General features: G+C 51.8%; 7 protein-coding genes across 7 annotated transcripts; 2 read left to right on the top strand and 5 right to left on the bottom strand.

The window, feature by feature from the left end:
* Positions 1–833: 833 nt before the first annotated feature.
* On the bottom strand, positions 834–3384 carry HMPREF1120_03671 (uncharacterized protein). Its single transcript, XM_009157751.1, has 3 exons — positions 2949–3384; positions 2768–2883; positions 834–2705 (listed from the first exon to the last, which is right to left on the bottom strand). The coding sequence occupies exons 1-3, from the start codon at positions 3033–3035 to the stop codon at positions 932–934; spliced, it is 1977 nt and encodes a 658-aa protein (XP_009155999.1). The 5' UTR covers positions 3036–3384; the 3' UTR covers positions 834–931.
* Positions 3385–3689: 305 nt separating this feature from the next.
* HMPREF1120_03670 (MFS transporter, SP family, general alpha glucoside:H+ symporter) lies at positions 3690–5430 on the bottom strand (the record flags this gene model as incomplete). Its single annotated transcript, XM_009157750.1, has 4 exons — positions 3690–3828; positions 3890–4093; positions 4143–5247; positions 5304–5430. 4 exons carry the CDS (start codon positions 5428–5430, stop codon positions 3690–3692), a joined length of 1575 nt encoding a protein of 524 aa, XP_009155998.1.
* A 271-nt stretch (positions 5431–5701) lies between these two features.
* Positions 5702–8542, top strand: HMPREF1120_03668 (uncharacterized protein). The gene is made up of 4 exons (XM_009157748.1): positions 5702–6028; positions 6092–6383; positions 6466–6855; positions 6909–8542. The coding sequence occupies exons 1-4, from the start codon at positions 5870–5872 to the stop codon at positions 7196–7198; spliced, it is 1131 nt and encodes a 376-aa protein (XP_009155996.1). The 5' UTR covers positions 5702–5869; the 3' UTR covers positions 7199–8542.
* On the bottom strand, positions 7395–8150 carry HMPREF1120_03669 (uncharacterized protein; the record flags this gene model as incomplete). The annotated part of the gene is made up of 1 exon (XM_009157749.1): positions 7395–8150. The coding sequence occupies one exon, from the start codon at positions 8148–8150 to the stop codon at positions 7395–7397; it is 756 nt and encodes a 251-aa protein (XP_009155997.1).
* Positions 8543–8684: 142 nt separating the features above from the next.
* HMPREF1120_03667 (uncharacterized protein) lies at positions 8685–13038 on the bottom strand. Its single transcript, XM_009157747.1, has one exon. The coding sequence runs from the start codon at positions 12713–12715 to the stop codon at positions 8918–8920; it is 3798 nt and encodes a 1265-aa protein (XP_009155995.1). The 5' UTR covers positions 12716–13038; the 3' UTR covers positions 8685–8917.
* A 199-nt stretch (positions 13039–13237) lies between these two features.
* On the top strand, positions 13238–16200 carry HMPREF1120_03666 (adenosinetriphosphatase). The gene is made up of 2 exons (XM_009157746.1): positions 13238–13358; positions 13433–16200. Exons 1-2 carry the CDS (start codon positions 13302–13304, stop codon positions 15818–15820), a joined length of 2445 nt encoding a protein of 814 aa, XP_009155994.1. The 5' UTR covers positions 13238–13301; the 3' UTR covers positions 15821–16200.
* Positions 15753–19007, bottom strand: HMPREF1120_03665 (uncharacterized protein). The gene is made up of 5 exons (XM_009157745.1): positions 18922–19007; positions 17715–18870; positions 17265–17669; positions 17085–17219; positions 15753–17026 (listed from the first exon to the last, which is right to left on the bottom strand). The coding sequence occupies exons 3-5, from the start codon at positions 17491–17493 to the stop codon at positions 16161–16163; spliced, it is 1230 nt and encodes a 409-aa protein (XP_009155993.1). The 5' UTR covers positions 17494–17669; positions 17715–18870; positions 18922–19007; the 3' UTR covers positions 15753–16160.
* Between the last annotated feature and the right edge of the window lie 89 nt (positions 19008–19096).

The raw sequence follows: 19096 nt of genomic DNA, 5'->3' as shown, positions 1-19096 counted from the left end.
CGACTAGATTTACTAATTAGTATAAAAATCTATAATATATTTTATATCTTACTACTATATCTAGTAGCTTAAGACCCCTTACTAGAATAATATTAGCTACCGCCTCTACCGATTATAGTCTATCGAGAAGGTAAGGCTAAACTAAAGAAATACTTTAAAGTCGAGAATATTCTAAACGTAAGAATCTTCGATAAGAATAGAGACCTTTAATATAAAATTAAGTAGAAAGAAGAAGATACTAACTAGCGATATTAGGAAATAGTATTACTAGGTTACGAAGAACTAATTTAAGTATTCTACGGACGTTATTCTAGAAAACCTAGCCTATCTATTAGGTACGACTTCGATAAGAAGAAACGAAAGAGAGTTCGTAGTACTAAAGAGGAACCTATTCTATATAATATTCTACGTAATAACCCGAGACCCTTACGAAACCGTAAATCGATAAGGAAAAAGATAGAAGAAGATAAACTATAATAACTACGAATTTAGAATATTACTAAAATTGGCCTAAACGGAATATAGAGAGATATCCTAAGATACTAATAGGTATAAAGTATCGTTCTAACTCGCTCTACTAAGTAGATATAAGCTTATTAAGGCTATCGAATAATACTCTCGACGATTAGTATTAATCGAGATATATAAAAGTTATCCTACGTTAACGAGATTATTATATTAGACCGAGATATTAAAGCTAAAAACTCTTTATCGATACGAAGCGATACTATATATCTCTTACGCCTCTTATACTATTAATTTAATAACGAAATAAGTGTTCTACTATTTAGGAATAATACGAGATAGCTTAGAGGATCTCGTACGGATTTGGAGGGGGGTGATGTCACGGTTGATGCTAACTAGTGGTTACATAACTAGTATATAACTAATAACACGTAATATGAATACTAAGCCCTATTACTATATAGGCTTAGCACGTACGCGTCTCCCTCGGTACTTCTACCGACCGAGCGCTCGTACCCTTCTTGATAGTCCTTCGTACTTCAATTTCATCTATTTCACGCATATTGCTCTTAAGCACCGTGCGGCCGTGATATCCAGCAAGAGCATTTTTGAGATGACGATTATAAGTTGAATTCGTAGATATTGTTGATATGTCTGTCGTTCTTGTTGCGGCGGTGATGATGGCCTTGGAGTCTAGAACCAATTTGGACAGTTTGGCCAATCCAATGACACGCAGTGTCTTCTCGCCCAGGGCCGAAGTGCATGCGAGGGTGGCGGAGCATCGATCCGAGACGGCGCGGAGGATTAAACGGGTGGCTTCTTTGTTTGGGGGTTGTCGCTGTTGCTGTTGTTTTGCCTCGTGTTGGTGTGGGTACTGGTATTGACGACCGCCGCCGCCGCCGCCTCCTCCGTCGGCCATGCTCACCCTCCCATACAACCGTTCAATGGCTCGCCAATGGCCCGTTATTGCCACATTTGCCGTCTGGCACTGGTCGGCCATGGCGGTCCGACCAGCAAACATAGTCATGTCGTCGAGTGAATCCGATGATACATCATCATCTGCTGCCGAGCATGTGTATGGTTCCTCCTTGTCGCCAATGTCAGTCATTGTCATCGACACCATGTTGAGCTCATCGGCCATGGCGGCCGATGTCGATGTCGATGGCGAATGTAGCGTTTCGACCTTGGTTAGTCTCACTAGCAGCTGATCGGCGCGTTTCTCGACCGAGTTGCTGGGCAGGTTTTTCTCAAGTAGGGCAAAGCTTGATTTGATCGAAGACTGGCGACGGCAGTGCAGAAAGTTGTTGCTGCCGCCGCATAGAGGACGAGCCGACGCTTGCGTGTTGGCTATCACGAGATCGACTCGGGCAAGACGTCGCAGGAGACGGGAATTTGACTCCTCTTCGATGACCCGCGACACCATGGCGTGCAGATCGCACGTTTCCCCGAGATATAGCATTGCCCTATTGTTTCGGGACGTCATGCCATAGGCATGGAATAGGATCAGCGATACGACCACCGTATCCAAGGTTGCTGTCTCGGCAAAGTCGTAGGTGGACCGGATGTTCTCCACGGACTGAATCTGGCAGCACACCGCTGTGTAGACTTCTGGACTCGGCTCAATCAGGAGATCGGCGGTAAGACAAAGCAAGCGAAGGGCGGCAAGTAGGGCCTGAAAGTCGCTGTCATGTTCGACGCCCGGGGAGGCTAGTCGGTCGTAGAACTCTTGTTTGTCGAGTACGGGAAACACCATGTACATGAGTTCAAAGTATCGGTCAATGTCTTTGCGGTATGTGTCGTGCAGAGCGGCTGTCGTTGTCATGGGCATTGCTTCGGAGTCTTCATCGGGCGAGGAGCTTCCTATAATTGTGGATTCGCTCTCTAATGCAGAATATGGTACTGGAAAGGAGTCATGGTCCGCTGGGAATGTATTTGAATATTGTAGTGTGGAATGATAATTGGATGAGTTGATGGGTGTCGTCGCTTCGGCTTGTGAGAACGAGTTCAAGTTCCAGGAAAAGTCGTCGAGAATAACGTCTTGATATTGCGGCCAAGTGTTGTCCCCCACGCTGGGGAACGCAGCAAGCGCATTGTCAGGGAAAGCTGGGCTCGTGTTGTTGTCCATCGAGAGATTGCTGGGTGCTGTTACGCTGTGGTCTGTTCCTGCAAATGGTTCCAGGGCAGCAGAGGACCTATGTGTGCCAGCACTGTGCACTTTCCCATGGTCGCCGGACCCATCGCTACGAGTCAGTTAGACATAATGTAGGCTGTGGGTTGTAGCCCGTAAAATACGCCGACTGACCTGGGACGATCATGCTTCCTGTCGACATGCTCACCGTAGGTACAGGTCCAGCCTTTGCGGATGCATCGTGCGCATGGATGACACGCGCGAGGCAAGGCACTGGTGGCATTCGGGCACTGCTCCATAGTCAGTCACCATGCTGGCGAAGGACTTCATGGATGGGACGAGAAGGGACACTCACCCGGACTTTTCGTTGACGGCACGCGTCGCATACCTGGCTCGGTCGATGCGACTGCTTCTTGGGACCCAACGACAGCACTGAAAACATGGCACTGTCGCCCGGTTTGATGGAGCCGCAACCTGGTCCCACGAGCTCCTTTGGTATTGCTTCCTCTTTTCAAGCTCTGAACGGCCGAACTTGGTATATCACATATATCACTGACATACCTGCAATACCGAGAGGCTGGCGACGACATAAAAGTCTGGGGAAATGTGGAGAGGCGAAGACGTTGTGGGCAGCCTCGGCATCAGGCTATACAAGCGGCATTCTTCGAAGATGGTTTAGTTTGGCGGCACATCAACACCCCCAAACTCTTGTCGATCTTCTCGTTCAGAGGCGAATTCATTCCCCGGTCTTGGCCTATCGGTTGCCCGCTTCGAGTTCCCTTCGCGGCACGTCCTGGTCACATGCTCCCGTTGAAGCTGAAGCGAGACTGAACTGGAAGCGGAGCGGGTGTATCCCGAACCGTTGTTCCGGGGGGCTGGTTCTTGTACGAATATCATGCTCGTTCTTCATTTCTCTTTGAGTTGGAAACCCATCAATTGTACGCATGGTTCTTATTCGATATATACAATATATTTATCCCAGTCGCAGCTGCCAGCCTCGAATTGACTGGGCCACAAGACTGGCAATCGCCTCTGACAGCCCCTTGCCTTCGCATCCGAGTTTAAGCCGATATCTCAACCAACATCCAGGCACATCTCATGCTGCGACGACTTGCACTGGCTGCTCTCGTACAGTCTCTGGGATCACAGTTCCTGGCTTGGGCCATTTTCGCGCCGGTATCTTTGTTGCGTAGAGGTGGTCGATTTCCGCAAGGGAACGACCCCTCGTTTCGGGTCTGCACGGCATCAGCAATCAGGATCTCATGTCGCGCTCGTTAGCAGAGGTCTGTAACTTACAAGAAAAAGTATGTCACTACAATCGTGACCAACGTGCACCCGGCAAAGATGTAGTCCGCCCGTGCGGCAAGGTTGGCAGCCTGCGTGAGTTGCGGGACGACAAAAGTCGCGATGATAGCCGTGACGTACATCCAAAAGACAGCCCATGCAAAGCTGGCCTCACGCAGTGTGACTGAAGACAGTTCCGAGGGAGCCAACAGCATTCTGGTCTGGTTAGCAGCAAGTCTCCATAGCGACATTGACTGGGACTCACATTGATTGGAAAGTGAAGGCGTTGAAAAAGCCAAAGATGATGAACATAGCCGCCATGGCGACACGCTCAGGCTTTGTTTCGAGGCCGCCAGTGGCTAAGCCGGCAATCGAAATGTCCAGCAGGAAAATGATCACAAACCCTGTCAACGCAATTGGTCTTCTGCCAACCTTGTCCAACAGCACCAGTCCCACGGTCGCGCCCAGGAATATGGCCACGGTGATGATAATCGTGATCTCGAAAGGATCCTCGATGCCGCTTTGGACCAAGAGGACCGTAGCATATGTCAATGTGAGCACTTGCCCGCATACCTGACTTAAGCTAGTATAAGAGGCCCCGACTAGGGTCCGTTGTAAGTTGTCTTTGTTGAGAATATCCCAGAACCGAGCCTTTTCCTTGTCGCGGCCTCGCACTGCCAACTCCTCGAGGGCGATCATCTCTGCTTCCACTGCAGCAGGGTTGTTTTTGCGTAACTTCAGCAATGTCTTGCGGGCTTCATCCATGCGTCCTCGCAGGGCATAGAAGGTCGGAGATTCGACGACGAAAAAGGTTATCAAGAAGAGGAAAACCGGGATGGCGAGTTGAACAGCAAATGGGATCTTGAAGGCACGGTCATCCTTGATCTTCTCGGTTCCCCATACCAGTGTGATGGCAAGGATTGAGACAGCGTTGCAACCGATGATGGCAAAGCCGATTATCTGGGCTCGGATCTTGACAGGAGCAATTTCGGAAAGATAAAGTCCACTCGATGTGTTGGCGAGGCTGATCCCGATATTGCTCCAAAAGCGTCCAATAGCAAGAGCCGCAATGGTCGGGGCACATAGCTGGATGATTGCCCCAGGGGTACAAAAAACCACGTATGCTATCTGCAGAGACCACTTTCGACCCAGCTTTTGGAGGAGAGGCATTCCAATGAATCCGCCGATGGCAGCCCCAACTAGGGGAAATGATGAGAGGAAATCCAGGTTGTTCGCCGAGAAGAGCGTCGCGCCCAATACATCTCCCTTCCCTTTCTGATAGTGCTGCACAAAGCGCGGGAGAGCCACCAGCGGTGTGGTAAAATTGTTGTCATAGGCATACATTGCCCAGGAACATCCGACGATGAGGGCTTGATCGTTCAGTTAACGTCTCATCAATGCGAGTCGGACTGAGCCATTGACTTACCATTCAGAAAGAACGTAAAGCCCACTCCGTGTTTAGAGAGGCGCGTGTTGTCCTCCACGGTTTCCACATGCCCCTCCTGTTGCTTCTGGTCCATTGTCGATGTCTGTTCTTCAGTGAAGGCGGACATGGTTGTAGGTGTCTGAGAATCTTTCGTCCAAGTTCGCAATGAGTATGTTCCCAGACAGTGGCTTCTTCATATGCAGATATACAACGTGACATTCTCCTTGAGTATTCCCCCGCATTGTAGATCTCGCTAGATCGTTTGCCTAGAGGAGACATGGCTGTCGTGAAGTCCTCCACTTCGAGGGCCCTCAGACGCGGCGACTATCCCAAAGTGGAAGCCTCGGCACCGAAGTTTCCCAATCCAGTAGCCGTGTGTACAACACACACTCGTTACGTCCAGAAGTCGGGTCTGCAGGCTCGAAGAGGGCTGAGTGAACCGGTCCAGAGACGTTGTCCGGAGGGAATACGTCTCCACTCCTCTGCTGCTCTGCAATATACAAAGTTCCGTTGTCGACCTGGGTTGAAATTCATGGCAACAGGTGGGAATATTCTTCGTGACAATCATGGCTCCGCATAGTACGGTTGAGGACGCAGCCAGCCTGCAGACCTTGAGCATTGACAGCAAGGATGGCCTGTCTCCACGGGAGAAGGTGTTCGTCTACCAGCACCTTCCCCAAATATCGGACACGATGATAGAGTCGTACGACCGAGATTTTGTCCAGGTAAGTAAACTGTTTGGTGCCGAATGTGCAAACCGAAGCTGATTCCCCTGTGGGGTAAACTAGGTCATGCAGGGGATGGATATCAAGTGGGAGAAGATGCCATCACCATTAGACTTCCAAGCCTGGAGAGAGTACGATCGAACCGAGTACCACAACTACGATCGTGAGGTGCACTGCAAGCGGACGCGCACCAAAGTCCCAGTCACGGTTACGAAAGTGCTCGTGTCGTATGGAGAGAATAACGAATTTGGTATCCATGTGTTTGAGCCACAGCACGAGGATGCAGGAGCTCGCCCGGCCGTTCTCATGTACCATGGCGGAGGATGGTCGCATGGCGACCCCAATATTGACGCAGGTTCGTTGTCATCTTTGAACTCCAGCCTTGTGCAACATGCCAATCAAGAGGCCTGGTGGAGAGTTTCTGACTGTGCTGCCAGAATTGTCGAAATTCTTCGCTAGTGAACTTCGCGCAGTTGTTTTCGGGGTTGACTACCGGCTTGCCCCGGAGCACAATATCCTCACCATTCATGAAGACGCATATCAAGCTCTTGAATGGGTGATCAAGAATGCCGAGAAGTACAGCATTGACTCCGGCCGCATAGCACTCTGGGGTTGTTCAGCTGGCGGGCATCTCGCTGCCACTGTGGCCATGCGTGACGCAAAGGAGCACAATCCTTCCAGACTTTCGCAGGTCAATCTTGTTGTGCCAGCATTGTGCCACATAGATGCATACGATGAGGTGCTCAAGGCAGTTGTGCTAGCCAAGTTAAAGGTGTATGTTCCGACCCAGCAGGATGAAGCCATACAGTTTCTCAGATATGTTTTCGGTAAGTTGGCTCCGTCCGCACATCTAACAGAACTGACAAGCCCCGTCCAAAAGCTGTCATGGCTCAAGCTCTGCCGCCCGATCATCCGGTTGTCTCGCCATTGTGCCATCCAGATCCTCTGCCGGAGCACCACGCTCCGACCCATTTTTCCGTTGCCGGATGTGATATCCTGCTCCACGAAGGGATCGCATATGCAACCAAATTGCGCAATGCTGGTATTGACACCATGGTCGAGGTCCTTCCGGGAGTCCCGCATGGGTTTACCATGGCGGTCAAGGCAAAGGCCACCTTGAACTGGACGAGAAACCAAGTCAGGGTGCTGGAAGCCGGTCTCCGGAAGTGAGTCATGCTGTGCACTTGATGATTGCATACCTGGCCGGGCAACAATATTTATTGGGGGTTGTCATGGTAGAGCCTTGCCACGGAACGCGCTCAGTTGAGACGTTCCATTCTGTTCAGTGCTGTGATGTTGAGAAGTTCTATCACGACATAGGAAAGACTTCCAGCTGGGCCCTAGAATAGCTCTGTGACAAATGTTCTTATATCCCATACTCGTCGGCAAGCGCCACCCAAGCGTCCACAATTTTGTCGACGTCGGCCTTTTTGATAGGGATGCGATGACCGCCATCCCACTCGACGAGCTCAGTTGTGCCAGGAGCACAATAATCTTGCACGAGTCTTCTGTGCAGATGTAGACCTTCATCCTTCAATCCATGCACGTGAAGTGTCGGTATTCTCAGCTTCATATCGGGTCGTTCCAGAATACTGTCTAGATCGGCCGCATCTGGCAGCCCGCCCGCCGACTGCATCCAAGGGAAACTCTCGGCTTCTTCGTTGAGGCTCACTAGCGGCGCGCGTCCTGCTAGAATAACTGCGAACTTCCACGGACCAGGCTTCCCTTGCAGCTGCTGCTCGTAGAGCAAACTCGCGGCCAGCTTGGCACCTTGGCTGAACCCGAGGACACCGACCCATTCACCCGTGCCTTCGTCGGATTCCATAGCTCGCTCGATGGTGTACTCAATCTCGTAGGCGCAAGCTGCGGGATCGATTTCAGGATGCGTGTCAAGCCACCTCGACCACCTTCGAAACGGTCCCCAATCTGAATACACCGGGTAGACGCCAACTCCTTCGTCGCAAAAGAAAGGTGCATCGACAAACACAAACCGAAATCGGTTTTTGAGTTTCTCGTGATTGAGGAAAGCCCGAAACTGTGCTCGAAAGATGGCGGCATTGACACCTCCGCCGTGCAGGCAGAGGACCCGGGGCAGGTTTAAAGTTGGATTGGGAGAAGCCATACTCACTGGCCTTCCTCAGGACGGTGACAAGCGGAAGGCCGTGGTATTGTTATTCTTGTAGCTGTGGAGTTGGCACGAGACTTGAGGCCAGAATTCCTTCGATGCTAGTACCCCGAGGCACCACGGTTCTTTCGACTTTCAAGACAATGCGGGAGGCCAATCTATAAGTTGTATGTAGTGACAGGCAAGAAGGAAAAAGAAACGAACTCATCTGCTTGGAGAAGAAGGACCGCTGAGCTCAAAAAACAGGCGGATAAATTACCTGGTAATTGGGGCTTCAGTTGATGTTAATAAGTAAGGCTGGAACTACAAATGCTCGGCTGCCTCAGGGTCCTCCCCATCCGTCACGGCCCGTCAGCGAAATATAAAAATAGCCATACTGTAAGGCTACCACCTACTCCATCTATTGTTTGTTCCCGACACCAAGTCTTGCTACCCACCTGTGGCTGTACTCGATACTTCAGCTTTCGCTGGGCTTCTCTACAACCTCGTAGAAGTTTCCTTGCCAAAAGCAAAAAAAAAAAAAGAAAAGCCCTGGCTCAACGTGAATTATTCCATTAGGTACAGGCCAGACGCCCTCCCTCTATTCGCTACCTACAGTAGGATATCTCCCATGACCCAACAATCAACAGCCCAAGCTCAAACGTTTGAACAAACAGCAGAGTCCATACCGTAGCTTTTTCGACCAGCAGAAAGGGCAAGAACAAGAATATTAATTCTGGTACAGGACATCGGTACCCTGGTACCGCTCTCTCTTCTTCTCTCTATTAGTTGTATCTGGAAGTCGAAGGCTCCTTGAGGGCCCTCAGCGCCCTCTGCATGCACTTCAGCCGCTCTTTCTCCTTAACCACGACATTCCTGGCCAGACGTTTGATTTCTTCTCGACCCCAAGTTTCGCGCCAGGTGGTCCAGCCCGCCAATTCACCAACCACGACTTCCTGGGTATATCGGAGCTCTTTACCCAGGCGCTGCACTTCTTGCTCTGCCTGGGCAATCTTTTTCTCAGTTTCCTTGTTGGCCTTGAGGCGACTTTCTTCGGTGCCCGGGAAATTGATGTTCATGTTCATGATGAGACCCTTGCGCGGCAGCGAGTTGTTGGCAAGCAAGGACCGGTTCTTCTCGAGTGAGTGGTTGGTCGAGTTGATTTGGCTGATGAGCGAGCTGGGCTTGAGTAAGGCCGACTGCACGGCCGCAATGGTCGAGTGTAGCGATCCAAAGGACGAGGCGAAATTGGCCAGAGGAGACGACGCCGGCTCAGTGTGCATTAACGAGGAGACTTTAGCAAACGCATCCACGTGTCTCTTGGGCAGCGTCGTGGCTGGGGGGCCCAAGGTCGCAAATGCCGCGGCACACAGGCTCAACGCTTCTGCCAGGTCGGCATGCGCTTGAACATAGAGATGGCCCTTTCTCATTACGGATCGTGTACTGATATTAAGTCTCCGGACCATTTCTCGCGAGTGAGAAACAAACGTGTCAACCGCGTTCATATCCACTCTAGATGTCAATGGCTCGTATTCGTCCATGATCTTTTCTTGGACTAATTCCGCCTTGAGCTTGGCCCGTTCCGCCATCTGTTCTTGCAGCATGTCTGGCACCAAGAAAAACTCCCAGAGCATTTCGTGCGTCGAAAAGGTCGGGTGGTTCATCAGGATCTTGAGGAACCGATCAAGATGCGTTTGGGCATCGTACAACACTGCCCGGGACGGTCTGGAATGAAGTTGGAACGGACCCCGGAAATTCGAGGCCGCAATCGTCGGCATGTACGATGCCGGAGAATCCATCTTGAGCCATTTGGCCAGGTTCTCGAAATCTTGCAGTGCTCGTCGACTGGTCGTGATCGTGTAGGTTGTGCTCGACACCGCCGGGTTCGGGGCTCCGGATTTCAGAATATACCTTGACGAACCATCCTCGACAAAGAAGGATCGGACAATCGAGGTGATGCGCCCCGCCAGATCGGGACTGTTGGACGGCGCAAACAATGTCAAGTCGTCGATTCGATTGCGAACTTCATCGTCTTTGGCCAGTTCGACTGCGGTCAAGCCCCTGGCCTCCCTTAGATGCAGGTCTATTCTCGGATCGCCCAGGAGGATTCGAACCATATCCACCCGACCGTACTTACTCGCAAGCATCAACGGCGTGAACTTCCTGTCGTTCATGGCATTCAGGTCTACGTCGCAATACTGTAGAATTCGCTGCATGATGCCAGCATCATTGACGATATGAAGCAGCGAATTGCCTTTGTGGTCGGTGTGATCTTCTATGCGTAGTGGCCCACCATCACGTTGAGCTTGTTTTGCGGCCACGAGTGCGTCCGAGACCATGGTGCTATAGTCGGCATGGTCGTATGTTCGACAGATGGCGAACAAAGGTGTGTGCCCTATCTTGTCCTTTTGTCTCCAAGGAAGCACGTTGGCAAGTTTCTTAATCAGCTGCGGCGTGTTGAATATATAATGTGCCACACTGCGACCACGAGAATCCGTCATGGCCAGATAGCTTCTGAACCTGGCTTCATCCGTATTTTGCTCCGCATAGTCAAGAAGAATATCAACTAGCTCGGTGTTGGCCAGTTGTACAGCAGCACTTAGTAGGGTAGTTCCATCTTCCGTCATGTCTGAAAGCACTTCATTGGGAGAATAATGCTCCGAGAGACTGAGGAGGTACCGCAGAGATTGTGGCTGTTGGCTTTCAACAGCCATCATGAGCACCGAATTCCCCATGGTGTCTTGTGTTTGGGCCAGGCTTTGCACAGAGGTGTCACCTTCAAGCCCACTAAGTGTGGTTTCGATTGTAGCTGCTCTAGACGCCATTGAAAATGACGAAGAAATTGACATGCTCCGCGCGGCCATTTGCACTTTTTTCTTCTGCTTGGGAATCGCAGACTTCTTTTGTGCCGCTTGAAACGGAAAGACGTGTGACAAGCCCCCGTCGCTGGACGAAGCTCGGGAAAGCGAGGCAATGGGACGTGATTCGGACGTGTGACTCGAGGCGGTTGTGATCCTCGACAAAGGTATCTCGGCAGGCTCCTCAACCAGCTCATCAGTGATAACAGCAGACTCTTCAAATATCGACCGGACGTCATCGATCTTGCCCGCTTTGACAGCGTTCCAGAGCATTTGATTCTGTTTCGAGGCTTTTCGAAGCCCGGCAGCATCTCTAGCCAGATATGTCAACACCGCCTCAAGGGTGCTTAAAGCATATCCGATCTCGCCACTTTCAACATCATCGATATAGATGAACCGTTGCATGTAAGAAAGCCTTGCCTGAAGGTGTCTCACCGAGGACCGTATGACGACAAGGAGTATTAATGAGACCAAGATATCGGCATTGATGGTCATGGCCACCGCTCGCTTCTCCTCGTCCGATATGCCTTGAGGCTCAGAGACGATTTTCTGGGTTTCAAGAAGGATATCCAACATTTCTTGCGGGCTGGCAGCGACGCCCATTTTGCGAAAGGCGGCCACGCCGCGAGAGATGCGACTCATCAGCTCCCGCTTGCCATTCCGGCCATCCTCGATAGAGATGCCAACTTGGGAGACATCCAGACAGTCCATCTGTCGTATTCGGCGGTCTAGCTCCTGGTCTTGCGCTTTATAAAAAGCGCATAGGCGCGGGAACAATAGAGATTCATGAACGTACTCGGCAACGTACCGCTCAATCAGCCTCTCCACCTCTGGACCCGTCAGATCGGTCGTGGCTCCGAGGTAGGACAGTTGTTGTTTGTCTACCCCCTGAAACAGGTCGATCGCCGCAGTAACAGCCGTCTCAAGTGCTCTCCTCATGAGATCCTCTTCATCCTCGAAATACGCTGCCGAGTTGAACGGTAACTTTAGGGAGCCATTCGATTTGACCGAGTCTGTTTCCGACACCTGAGTGGTTCCGTCCATTGAGCCTATCGTGGGACTGCGAGAAGGGGGTGGAGGCAGAGGTCTGCCCAGTTCTTTCCCGAACTCATTGAACAACCTCTCCAAGCCCGGCTGCATCTGACGCGCGATCATCGGGAAGCTGTTTAAAAGCTCCCCGAACGTCTTGATGTCCTTCTTCGGCGGCGTGGGAGGCTCCGAGGATGACGCCGCAGGTACAGATGGAAGCAGCTTGGTCTCTCCTATTACCGCCGGCTTGATAGGCAGCGGCTCGAACGCACCGGTAAGCGGCTTTGTGATGTAGTACACAAGCCATTGTTGCATGTCATTGCCGGGCGAATAGTACAGGAGATCGGCCAAAAGTGTGGACTGGGTCAACTGCTTGAACCCTTTATTAGTGTAGACGACATTCTCTTTGAGAATGACCGATCTCCCATTCACAGTGGAATAGGTCTTCGCCTTGCCCCTACTTTCCCGAACATTGACATCTTTTGTCGTCACATTGGGGCCTACCCGGAGGATGTGGCTACCCAGGAACTCCTCGTCTTCAACTTGATCGACGAACCGCTTGTGAGTGTCTCGATCTTGGCCATACAGAAGCGACTCGGTTGTTGGAACGAGCAGGACATAGTTCTGGGCCGAGAGGGCGGTTCCTAACACGCTACTCTGAAAGAGCGCGCGTAGAAAGGGATTCAGGACGGGCATCCAGGCCGATGCGCCGAAGGCTGACACTGCGGATCATCGAGGCGTTGGCATCGGAGGTGAGGAGGGTTCAGCGTCGAGCTGTTGAATGAGTTCAAGTTAGAGATAGTGCTAAGGCAGAATGGCGTTGTAATCGGATACAGTGGTGCGCAAGAGCAGACTGTTCTGAAAGTGATAGACACTGCCAGTGTACTGTAGGTGAGCACGATGAAAGAAAGCCACATGCCAGGGCGCAGTTGAGGTGATGCCAGATGCCAGTGTGCTAATAGTAACTGCTCCGGGTGCTAGTACTGTTAGTACTCCTACCACTGCACGCTAAACTTCCCCAGCTTCAATTTCGTCTGAAGTGCAAAATGACCGTTGTACCATTGTAGATTCAACTGTCGCTGCTTTATGTCTCAGCCTCGTTGCCAACATTAGTCGCCATACTAAACCTAAATAGGGGCTGGTGTCTATTCCAGTGTTTTAGTGCGGAGTTAAGCGGAGTTTCAACAACGATCTTGAAGTCGTAAAAAGTGAAGACAAAAAAGTTCAAGTTGCCCGCATACAGGGCTGCGAATCGACCAGCCGCTGGCAAACCGCAGACAAAATGGCACCAGGAGGCCATCGGCGACACCAGACCCTGAGCCAGTCGTTGGACAAAGAGGTACAGCACTGCCCGACCTATCTGTCCGCTGCCTTCTGGAAAACTCCCAAAAAGCTAACCATTGCAAATTGCAGGTGTACCAAGTGGTCCGGAAGATCATTGACGAACGATCACAATACGGCGACGACCCCTTGTCTGGCTCCAGTCGCCTCACCTTCGCGAACGTCTACGATACGATCAAAGGCTCGAACTCCAGCTTGAACCGCAAACCCAAGAAGCTGCTCGAAGATAGTATCGAAAGAGTTCTCGAGACCATACAACAAGATGCAGGCGCGGATTCTGAAGAAGACGACCCTGAACGTTCATTCGAAGAGCCACCGCAGCAGCCTAAACCATCATCGAACGGTTTAAACAAGAGCATCGTGGGAGCATGGGCAAGATCCGGCTCAGGCAACTCCCCACCGAACAATATACCGGGCTCTCCCAGACGAGACCGAGATCGCGACCAAGAGAAGAATGCTCCCGTAGACAGCGAGCAGCAAGCAGTATCGTCCAGCACGAAACGTCGCCTTGCCAATGGTGAACCGTCCCAAAAGCGACGGAAGCACGGCGCAAGCGCTGCGTCAAACTCAAACTCGTCCTCAATCGACAAATCGCCTCCGACACACGTCTCGCTAGCATCAATGGGTGGTGTCGACGCCGTGATCCAACAATTCGAAGACCTACTTGTTCTCCCCATGACCCGACCTGAGATCTACACATCCAGCAAGGTGCAACCACCACGAGGCGTACTGATCCATGGACCGCCCGGGTGCGGCAAGACCATGATCGCCAATGCCTTCGCGGCAGAGCTAGGGGTCAACTTCATCTCCATCTCCGCGCCGAGCATCGTATCCGGAATGTCTGGCGAATCCGAGAAGGCGCTGCGGGATCATTTCGACGAGGCGAAGCGAGCGGCGCCATGTTTGATTTTCATCGACGAAATCGATGCCATCACCCCCAAGCGCGAGTCCGCACAGCGCGAGATGGAGAAACGCATCGTCGCACAGCTGCTGACCTGCATGGATGACTTGGCACTCGAGAAAACAGACGGGAAACCCGTCATCGTGCTCGCCGCCACAAATCGCCCAGATAGTCTCGACGTGGCCTTGAGGCGAGGCGGTCGATTCGACAAGGAGATCAACATGAGCGTGCCGAACGAACCGGTCCGCGAACAAATCCTGCGCGCCTTGACGAGAGAAACGAACCTGGCCGACGACGTAGATTTCTCCTTACTTGCGAAACGGACTCCCGGGTTCGTCGGGGCCGATTTGAACGATCTGGTCTCGACTGCCGGTGCGGCTGCTATCAAGCGATACCTAGACACTCTGAAAGCGAACTCGGAAGCAGCAACAGCAACTATGGACGTAGAAATGGACATTGATATACCACCACCGCCGCCAACAACAACAACAACAGCAACGACAACAGAAGACAACGACAGCAGCCTACCGGCGCCACCTGCACACACAACTACTACACCCACCGTGTCTCCCACAATTGCCTCCCTTCGCCGATTAATCAAATATACCAAAGAGAACCCACCCGAGCCCAACAGCAACGAGGCGACCATCTCCATCACCTCAGACGACTTCATGACCGCCCTGCCTCAAATCCAACCTTCCGCATTGCGAGAAGGGTTCGCCACAATCCCCTCCACGACATTCGGCTCCATCGGCGCCTTGAGGAATCATATCACGGAGCTGAAAACCGCAATCATCTCCCCGATCTTGAATCCGAAACTCTACACCAATTTAGGGATCACCCCGTCTTCCGGTGTCTTACTCTGGGGTCCACCGGGGTGCGGCAAAACGTTGCTCGCAAAAGCCTGTGCCAACTCGAGCCACGCCAACTTCATCAGCGTCAAGGGTCCCGAGCTGCTCAACAAGTATGTCGGCGAGTCCGAACGTGCGGTCCGCCAGGTCTTCAACCGCGCCAGGTCCAGTGTCCCCGTCATCATCTTCTTCGACGAACTTGATGCCTTGGTCCCTCGTCGTGATGGGACCATGTCCGAGGCAAGCGCCCGTGTTGTCAACACTCTGTTGACTGAATTGGATGGCGTTGGCAACAGTCGCGAAGGCATTTATGTCATTGCGGCAACGAATAGGCCCGACATCATCGATCCTGCAATGCTGAGACCAGGCCGTCTGGAAACTTTGCTCTTCGTCGGTCTTCCCAATGCCGAGGAGAGGGTGGATATCCTTCGAACGCTGTGCAAGAAGTTGCACAACTTTGTGTTTGACGAAACCATCGCTGCCATTGCTCGTTCATGCGAAGGCTTCAGCGGCGCCGACTTGGAGGCTCTGCTCCGTAGAGCCGGATACGCCGCTATTCTCCGTTACGAATCACAAGGCGGTTCCACTGACAGTGGCACTATAACTGCCGCGGACTTTGAGCTGGCCAGGAGCGAAGTGAGGAGAAGTGTTGGCATTGACGACATGAGACGTTATGAAATGCTGCAGAAACAATGGGGCAAAAGCTGAACATATACAAAGGCAGACTTTAAATCAATACTTGTCATGGAGCCTCTGGCTGAGCTCAATCCTGCTACTACTCCCTGACTAACAACCCATTCCCTCTGTTCTCGCCTGTTAAACATCCTGAACTCCAAAAGTGAAAGTCGTTATCCCAATAGAAAGCTGGTCATGGACAAGACCGGGTATCAAAGTCGCGTTAAGGGCTCGCAGCAGCTGCCCTATCGTCCTGAAAGCGCAACATGCTCTTGCAGTCATCATCCCAGGGCGGATCCAAAGCCTGACAAAGCGTATTCCAATAGCATCTCATGTAGCCCAGCAACCAAAAGTCAAAACAACCGGCAAAGGCTCAGATTATGGGCAGTCGAAAGCTCTCATCGCTGAATCTCCGGCTTTCGGTTGAACTCCGACGGCTCCCAGAATTCGAGCGAGAACGCTTTTGTAGCTTCTTAGGCTTGGTAGGCGCCCTGACATTCTCGGGCCATAACCCAAACTCTTTCACACTAGGTCCGCGAGCCAGTGTCCCGGCAGGCAACACTTCAAACCCGTCATTGACCTTGCTAGTTCGGATGCTGGCAATCGAAACGGAATCGGCAATTGACGTTGGTGCAGTGGTGACGCTGGAGCTAATGGAAGACTTGGGGGTGTGCATAGATGCTTTGGAGTTGGTATCACTCCCTGTAGACGACGATGGGATTGCCGCGTCAAGTCTCGCTTGGGTTTTATCTGTCCAGGCTGATGGAGGAGCTTTGGTGGGGGGCAATGATTCCACAAAGGCACGAAAAGGGACAGGTCGCGGACCTTCCACCTTCTGTGCCTTTCGGGATAGCTGCACGCGCAGGTTCATGTCTCCGATTCGTGAGGGCCAGGATAAGGCACGAGAAGAGATAGAACCATCGTCGTCACTGTCCGAGAGAGATGGTGCAAGGGGTGTTGTGAGGACCAGATCCGTATGTCTCCGATCTCTGGGCAAGAGTTGTCCGCTCTCAGCAGCGTGAAACTTTCGGTGTGCTTCCATGCGCTCCAGTGGATTGGCTTCGGACTGTGTTTCTGCTCTTTTATACCCTGGTGAGCTCCTGTGTCGGCCGCCTATCACGAATTTACGTCCTCCGGAGACCGGCCGATTGGTGATCGAGCGTAAGTGAAGTTTTGATGACGAGCGGCGGAATTTATCCTGTGATGCCTGTGTAGCGGTGTAGCCGGCGGCTGTGTAACCTAAATAGTGATCTTAGCCATGACGCTAGTTGGCACTCGACGTGTGATGCTGTGTTACCTGGTACAACGCTTGTAGACTCTGACCGCATGTATGGTCCATTGTAGCTGATGACAAGAGTCTTTTTCTTCCTTAAGGATGAGGTTTCGGGAGGTGGATCGACGCCAGCTGCGGATCCCTCGAGAGGGTTCCGGTCTGCAATGATTAGCTTTTCGCAACTCAGCGGCGTTGAAGCATTACCATTAGGGGCTGATAGCCCTATGTCCGCGGGGTCGTACAGGTAGGTGGAAGAAGTAGAGGTCTCTCTTTGAGGGCTAGCTGCTGGTTGCAGCAGAGCAACTGGTCGGTCATGCGCGGGCGTATCGCATTGTAGAGGAGTGGTATTACGAGAATTCCAAACTCCTTCGACTTCTGAATCGTCCAGCAAAGCGCGGATGCCAAAGGGAATCTCATCGCTTGAGCGGCACATCAATGTGGCTTGTCCTCTTTCAGCTTGTTCTTCAGCGGCCAGTCTTTCTAGCCGGGAGTTCTTCCTCAAATTCCATAGTTTGACGCAAAATCCAGTGATTAAGACTAGTGTCTGGGAGGGTCAGGCATGTTTTTTGACATGTTCCCGGACGGACGTACAAGCAAACCACCTAAAATCTGTGACTCGTCAGCGCTGAGCGACGGAGGTTCCGACGAGCTTACAATAGCCAGTCGAGCCCATGTTGGCCACTCCACAAAGAAGACTCCGTCCGGAAACAGGGCAGCCATGCTGACGGACGAACATATGGTATGAATGCTAGAGGCGGAGAAAAATGAAAACTGGCATCCCCATGTCTTTACAGCAATGGAGACGAGCACCGCACAAACGATAGAGTAGCCCTGGAACCCCTGGAGTGCAGTGCGAACGACAGAATGGCAGAGGGAGGCCAAAGATGAAAAGATAGCAGTGTCGCCGGAGCCGGTGATGCTGGATGACGGCAGCACCTGCTTGAGGTTGGTGCAAGAACGAGGAGTTGCCATCTGCGCAGCTTCCTCTTGTCTTCTCCGAGCCCAAAGAAACTTGAACAGCCGAGCATGCAAGTTGAACAGAAGTGAATAGATCAGTGTAGAGGGGCCGCCATCAGTTGAAGAACGTGACAGACACCAGTGAAACAGATCGTTGCAGGCAAATGCAGAACTTGCTTGTTTACATACGCCTTCAATACCTTCCTACCTGTACCTGCATGATCCTGCAGCTGGCCGATCCCACCACATCACAACCATTTATCATTTCATGTTCCTGCATATGGTGTCCAGAGCAACCAAAGAGTTTGTCGTACTCCGTCCAGCAGTGCCATTTTGGCATTGCAAGCGGCATTGCAAGCACTCCGGACAGCCTATTCGTCCTCTTTTTAACAAGCCGTAAACACTGATGAGCCGCAGCAGTCAACGGTCCGAAGCCCCAAGCCGTCGCAGGCAGTAGGGCCTACAGCGATCGGGGAACACGACATATCTCGTGCCACAACCCAGCCAAAATGAAAATAATGGTTTAGGAATTACAATGGTCGACGAGATCTAAGGAGAACAAGCATCGGCCTTCACCAGATCGCAGGTTGTTTTTCGGAGTTGCTCCTCGGCTTCATCAACCGTGATGGAGCTTGGATCGTCAACGTCATCTGCTGTGTGGAGTTTCCAGGGTGGAATGACAGCATCGACAGCCAAGCGAGACGGCGCAGCTGAAGCAGCATATGAACAGCCGGGGTTCTCTATCATCATCAAGGGATGTGGTCAAGAGGAAGCACAGCGACAGTGATCGAGGAGCCTGGCAGGCACAAGAGTTTAGATCAGAATCGCATCGCACCTTTCTGTGCTTAAGAAGCTTTCACTATTACTATAAATTACTATTAATCTCAGGCTGTACCTTGCATACCGGGTAGGAAGAAAAGCCCGCACTATACCCGCCAGCGTTGTGCTGCAAGATATGCACACTGGATAAAGGCGAAGAGATTGCACTATCGGCTGATGGGGGGCTAGGGCTTGGTGTCAGAAATAATGGCGGTTTACAGATTGCCTACCACCTCGACTTTCGAACAACCTCTCTCAAC

The sequence above is a fragment of the Exophiala dermatitidis genome (genome assembly GCF_000230625.1).
Source record: "Exophiala dermatitidis NIH/UT8656 unplaced genomic scaffold supercont1.3, whole genome shotgun sequence".
Taxonomy (NCBI): domain Eukaryota; kingdom Fungi; phylum Ascomycota; class Eurotiomycetes; order Chaetothyriales; family Herpotrichiellaceae; genus Exophiala; species Exophiala dermatitidis.
This window is presented reverse-complemented; position numbering and strand designations above follow the sequence as displayed.

Coding starts and splice junctions, on each gene's coding strand:
- HMPREF1120_03671 (XM_009157751.1), bottom strand. CDS start 3,035: ATGTTTTCAGTGCTGTCGTTGGGTCCCAAGAAGCAGTCGCATCGACCG. Junction 2,884..2,948: donor GCCGTCAACGAAAAGTCCGG/GTGAGTGTCCCT, acceptor ACTATGGAGCAG/TGCCCGAATGCCACCAGTGC. Junction 2,706..2,767: donor AGGAAGCATGATCGTCCCAG/GTCAGTCGGCGT, acceptor ACTGACTCGTAG/CGATGGGTCCGGCGACCATG.
- HMPREF1120_03668 (XM_009157748.1), top strand. CDS start 5,870: ATGGCTCCGCATAGTACGGTTGAGGACGCAGCCAGCCTGCAGACCTTG. Junction 6,029..6,091: donor ACGACCGAGATTTTGTCCAG/GTAAGTAAACTG, acceptor GGGGTAAACTAG/GTCATGCAGGGGATGGATAT. Junction 6,856..6,908: donor GTTTCTCAGATATGTTTTCG/GTAAGTTGGCTC, acceptor CCCGTCCAAAAG/CTGTCATGGCTCAAGCTCTG.
- HMPREF1120_03667 (XM_009157747.1), bottom strand. CDS start 12,715: ATGCCCGTCCTGAATCCCTTTCTACGCGCGCTCTTTCAGAGTAGCGTG.
- HMPREF1120_03666 (XM_009157746.1), top strand. CDS start 13,302: ATGGCACCAGGAGGCCATCGGCGACACCAGACCCTGAGCCAGTCGTTG. Junction 13,359..13,432: donor GCCAGTCGTTGGACAAAGAG/GTACAGCACTGC, acceptor TGCAAATTGCAG/GTGTACCAAGTGGTCCGGAA.
- HMPREF1120_03665 (XM_009157745.1), bottom strand. CDS start 17,493: ATGTGCCGCTCAAGCGATGAGATTCCCTTTGGCATCCGCGCTTTGCTG. Junction 17,220..17,264: donor AGGGCTATCAGCCCCTAATG/GTAATGCTTCAA, acceptor TAATCATTGCAG/ACCGGAACCCTCTCGAGGGA. Junction 17,027..17,084: donor GTCTACAAGCGTTGTACCAG/GTAACACAGCAT, acceptor ATCACTATTTAG/GTTACACAGCCGCCGGCTAC.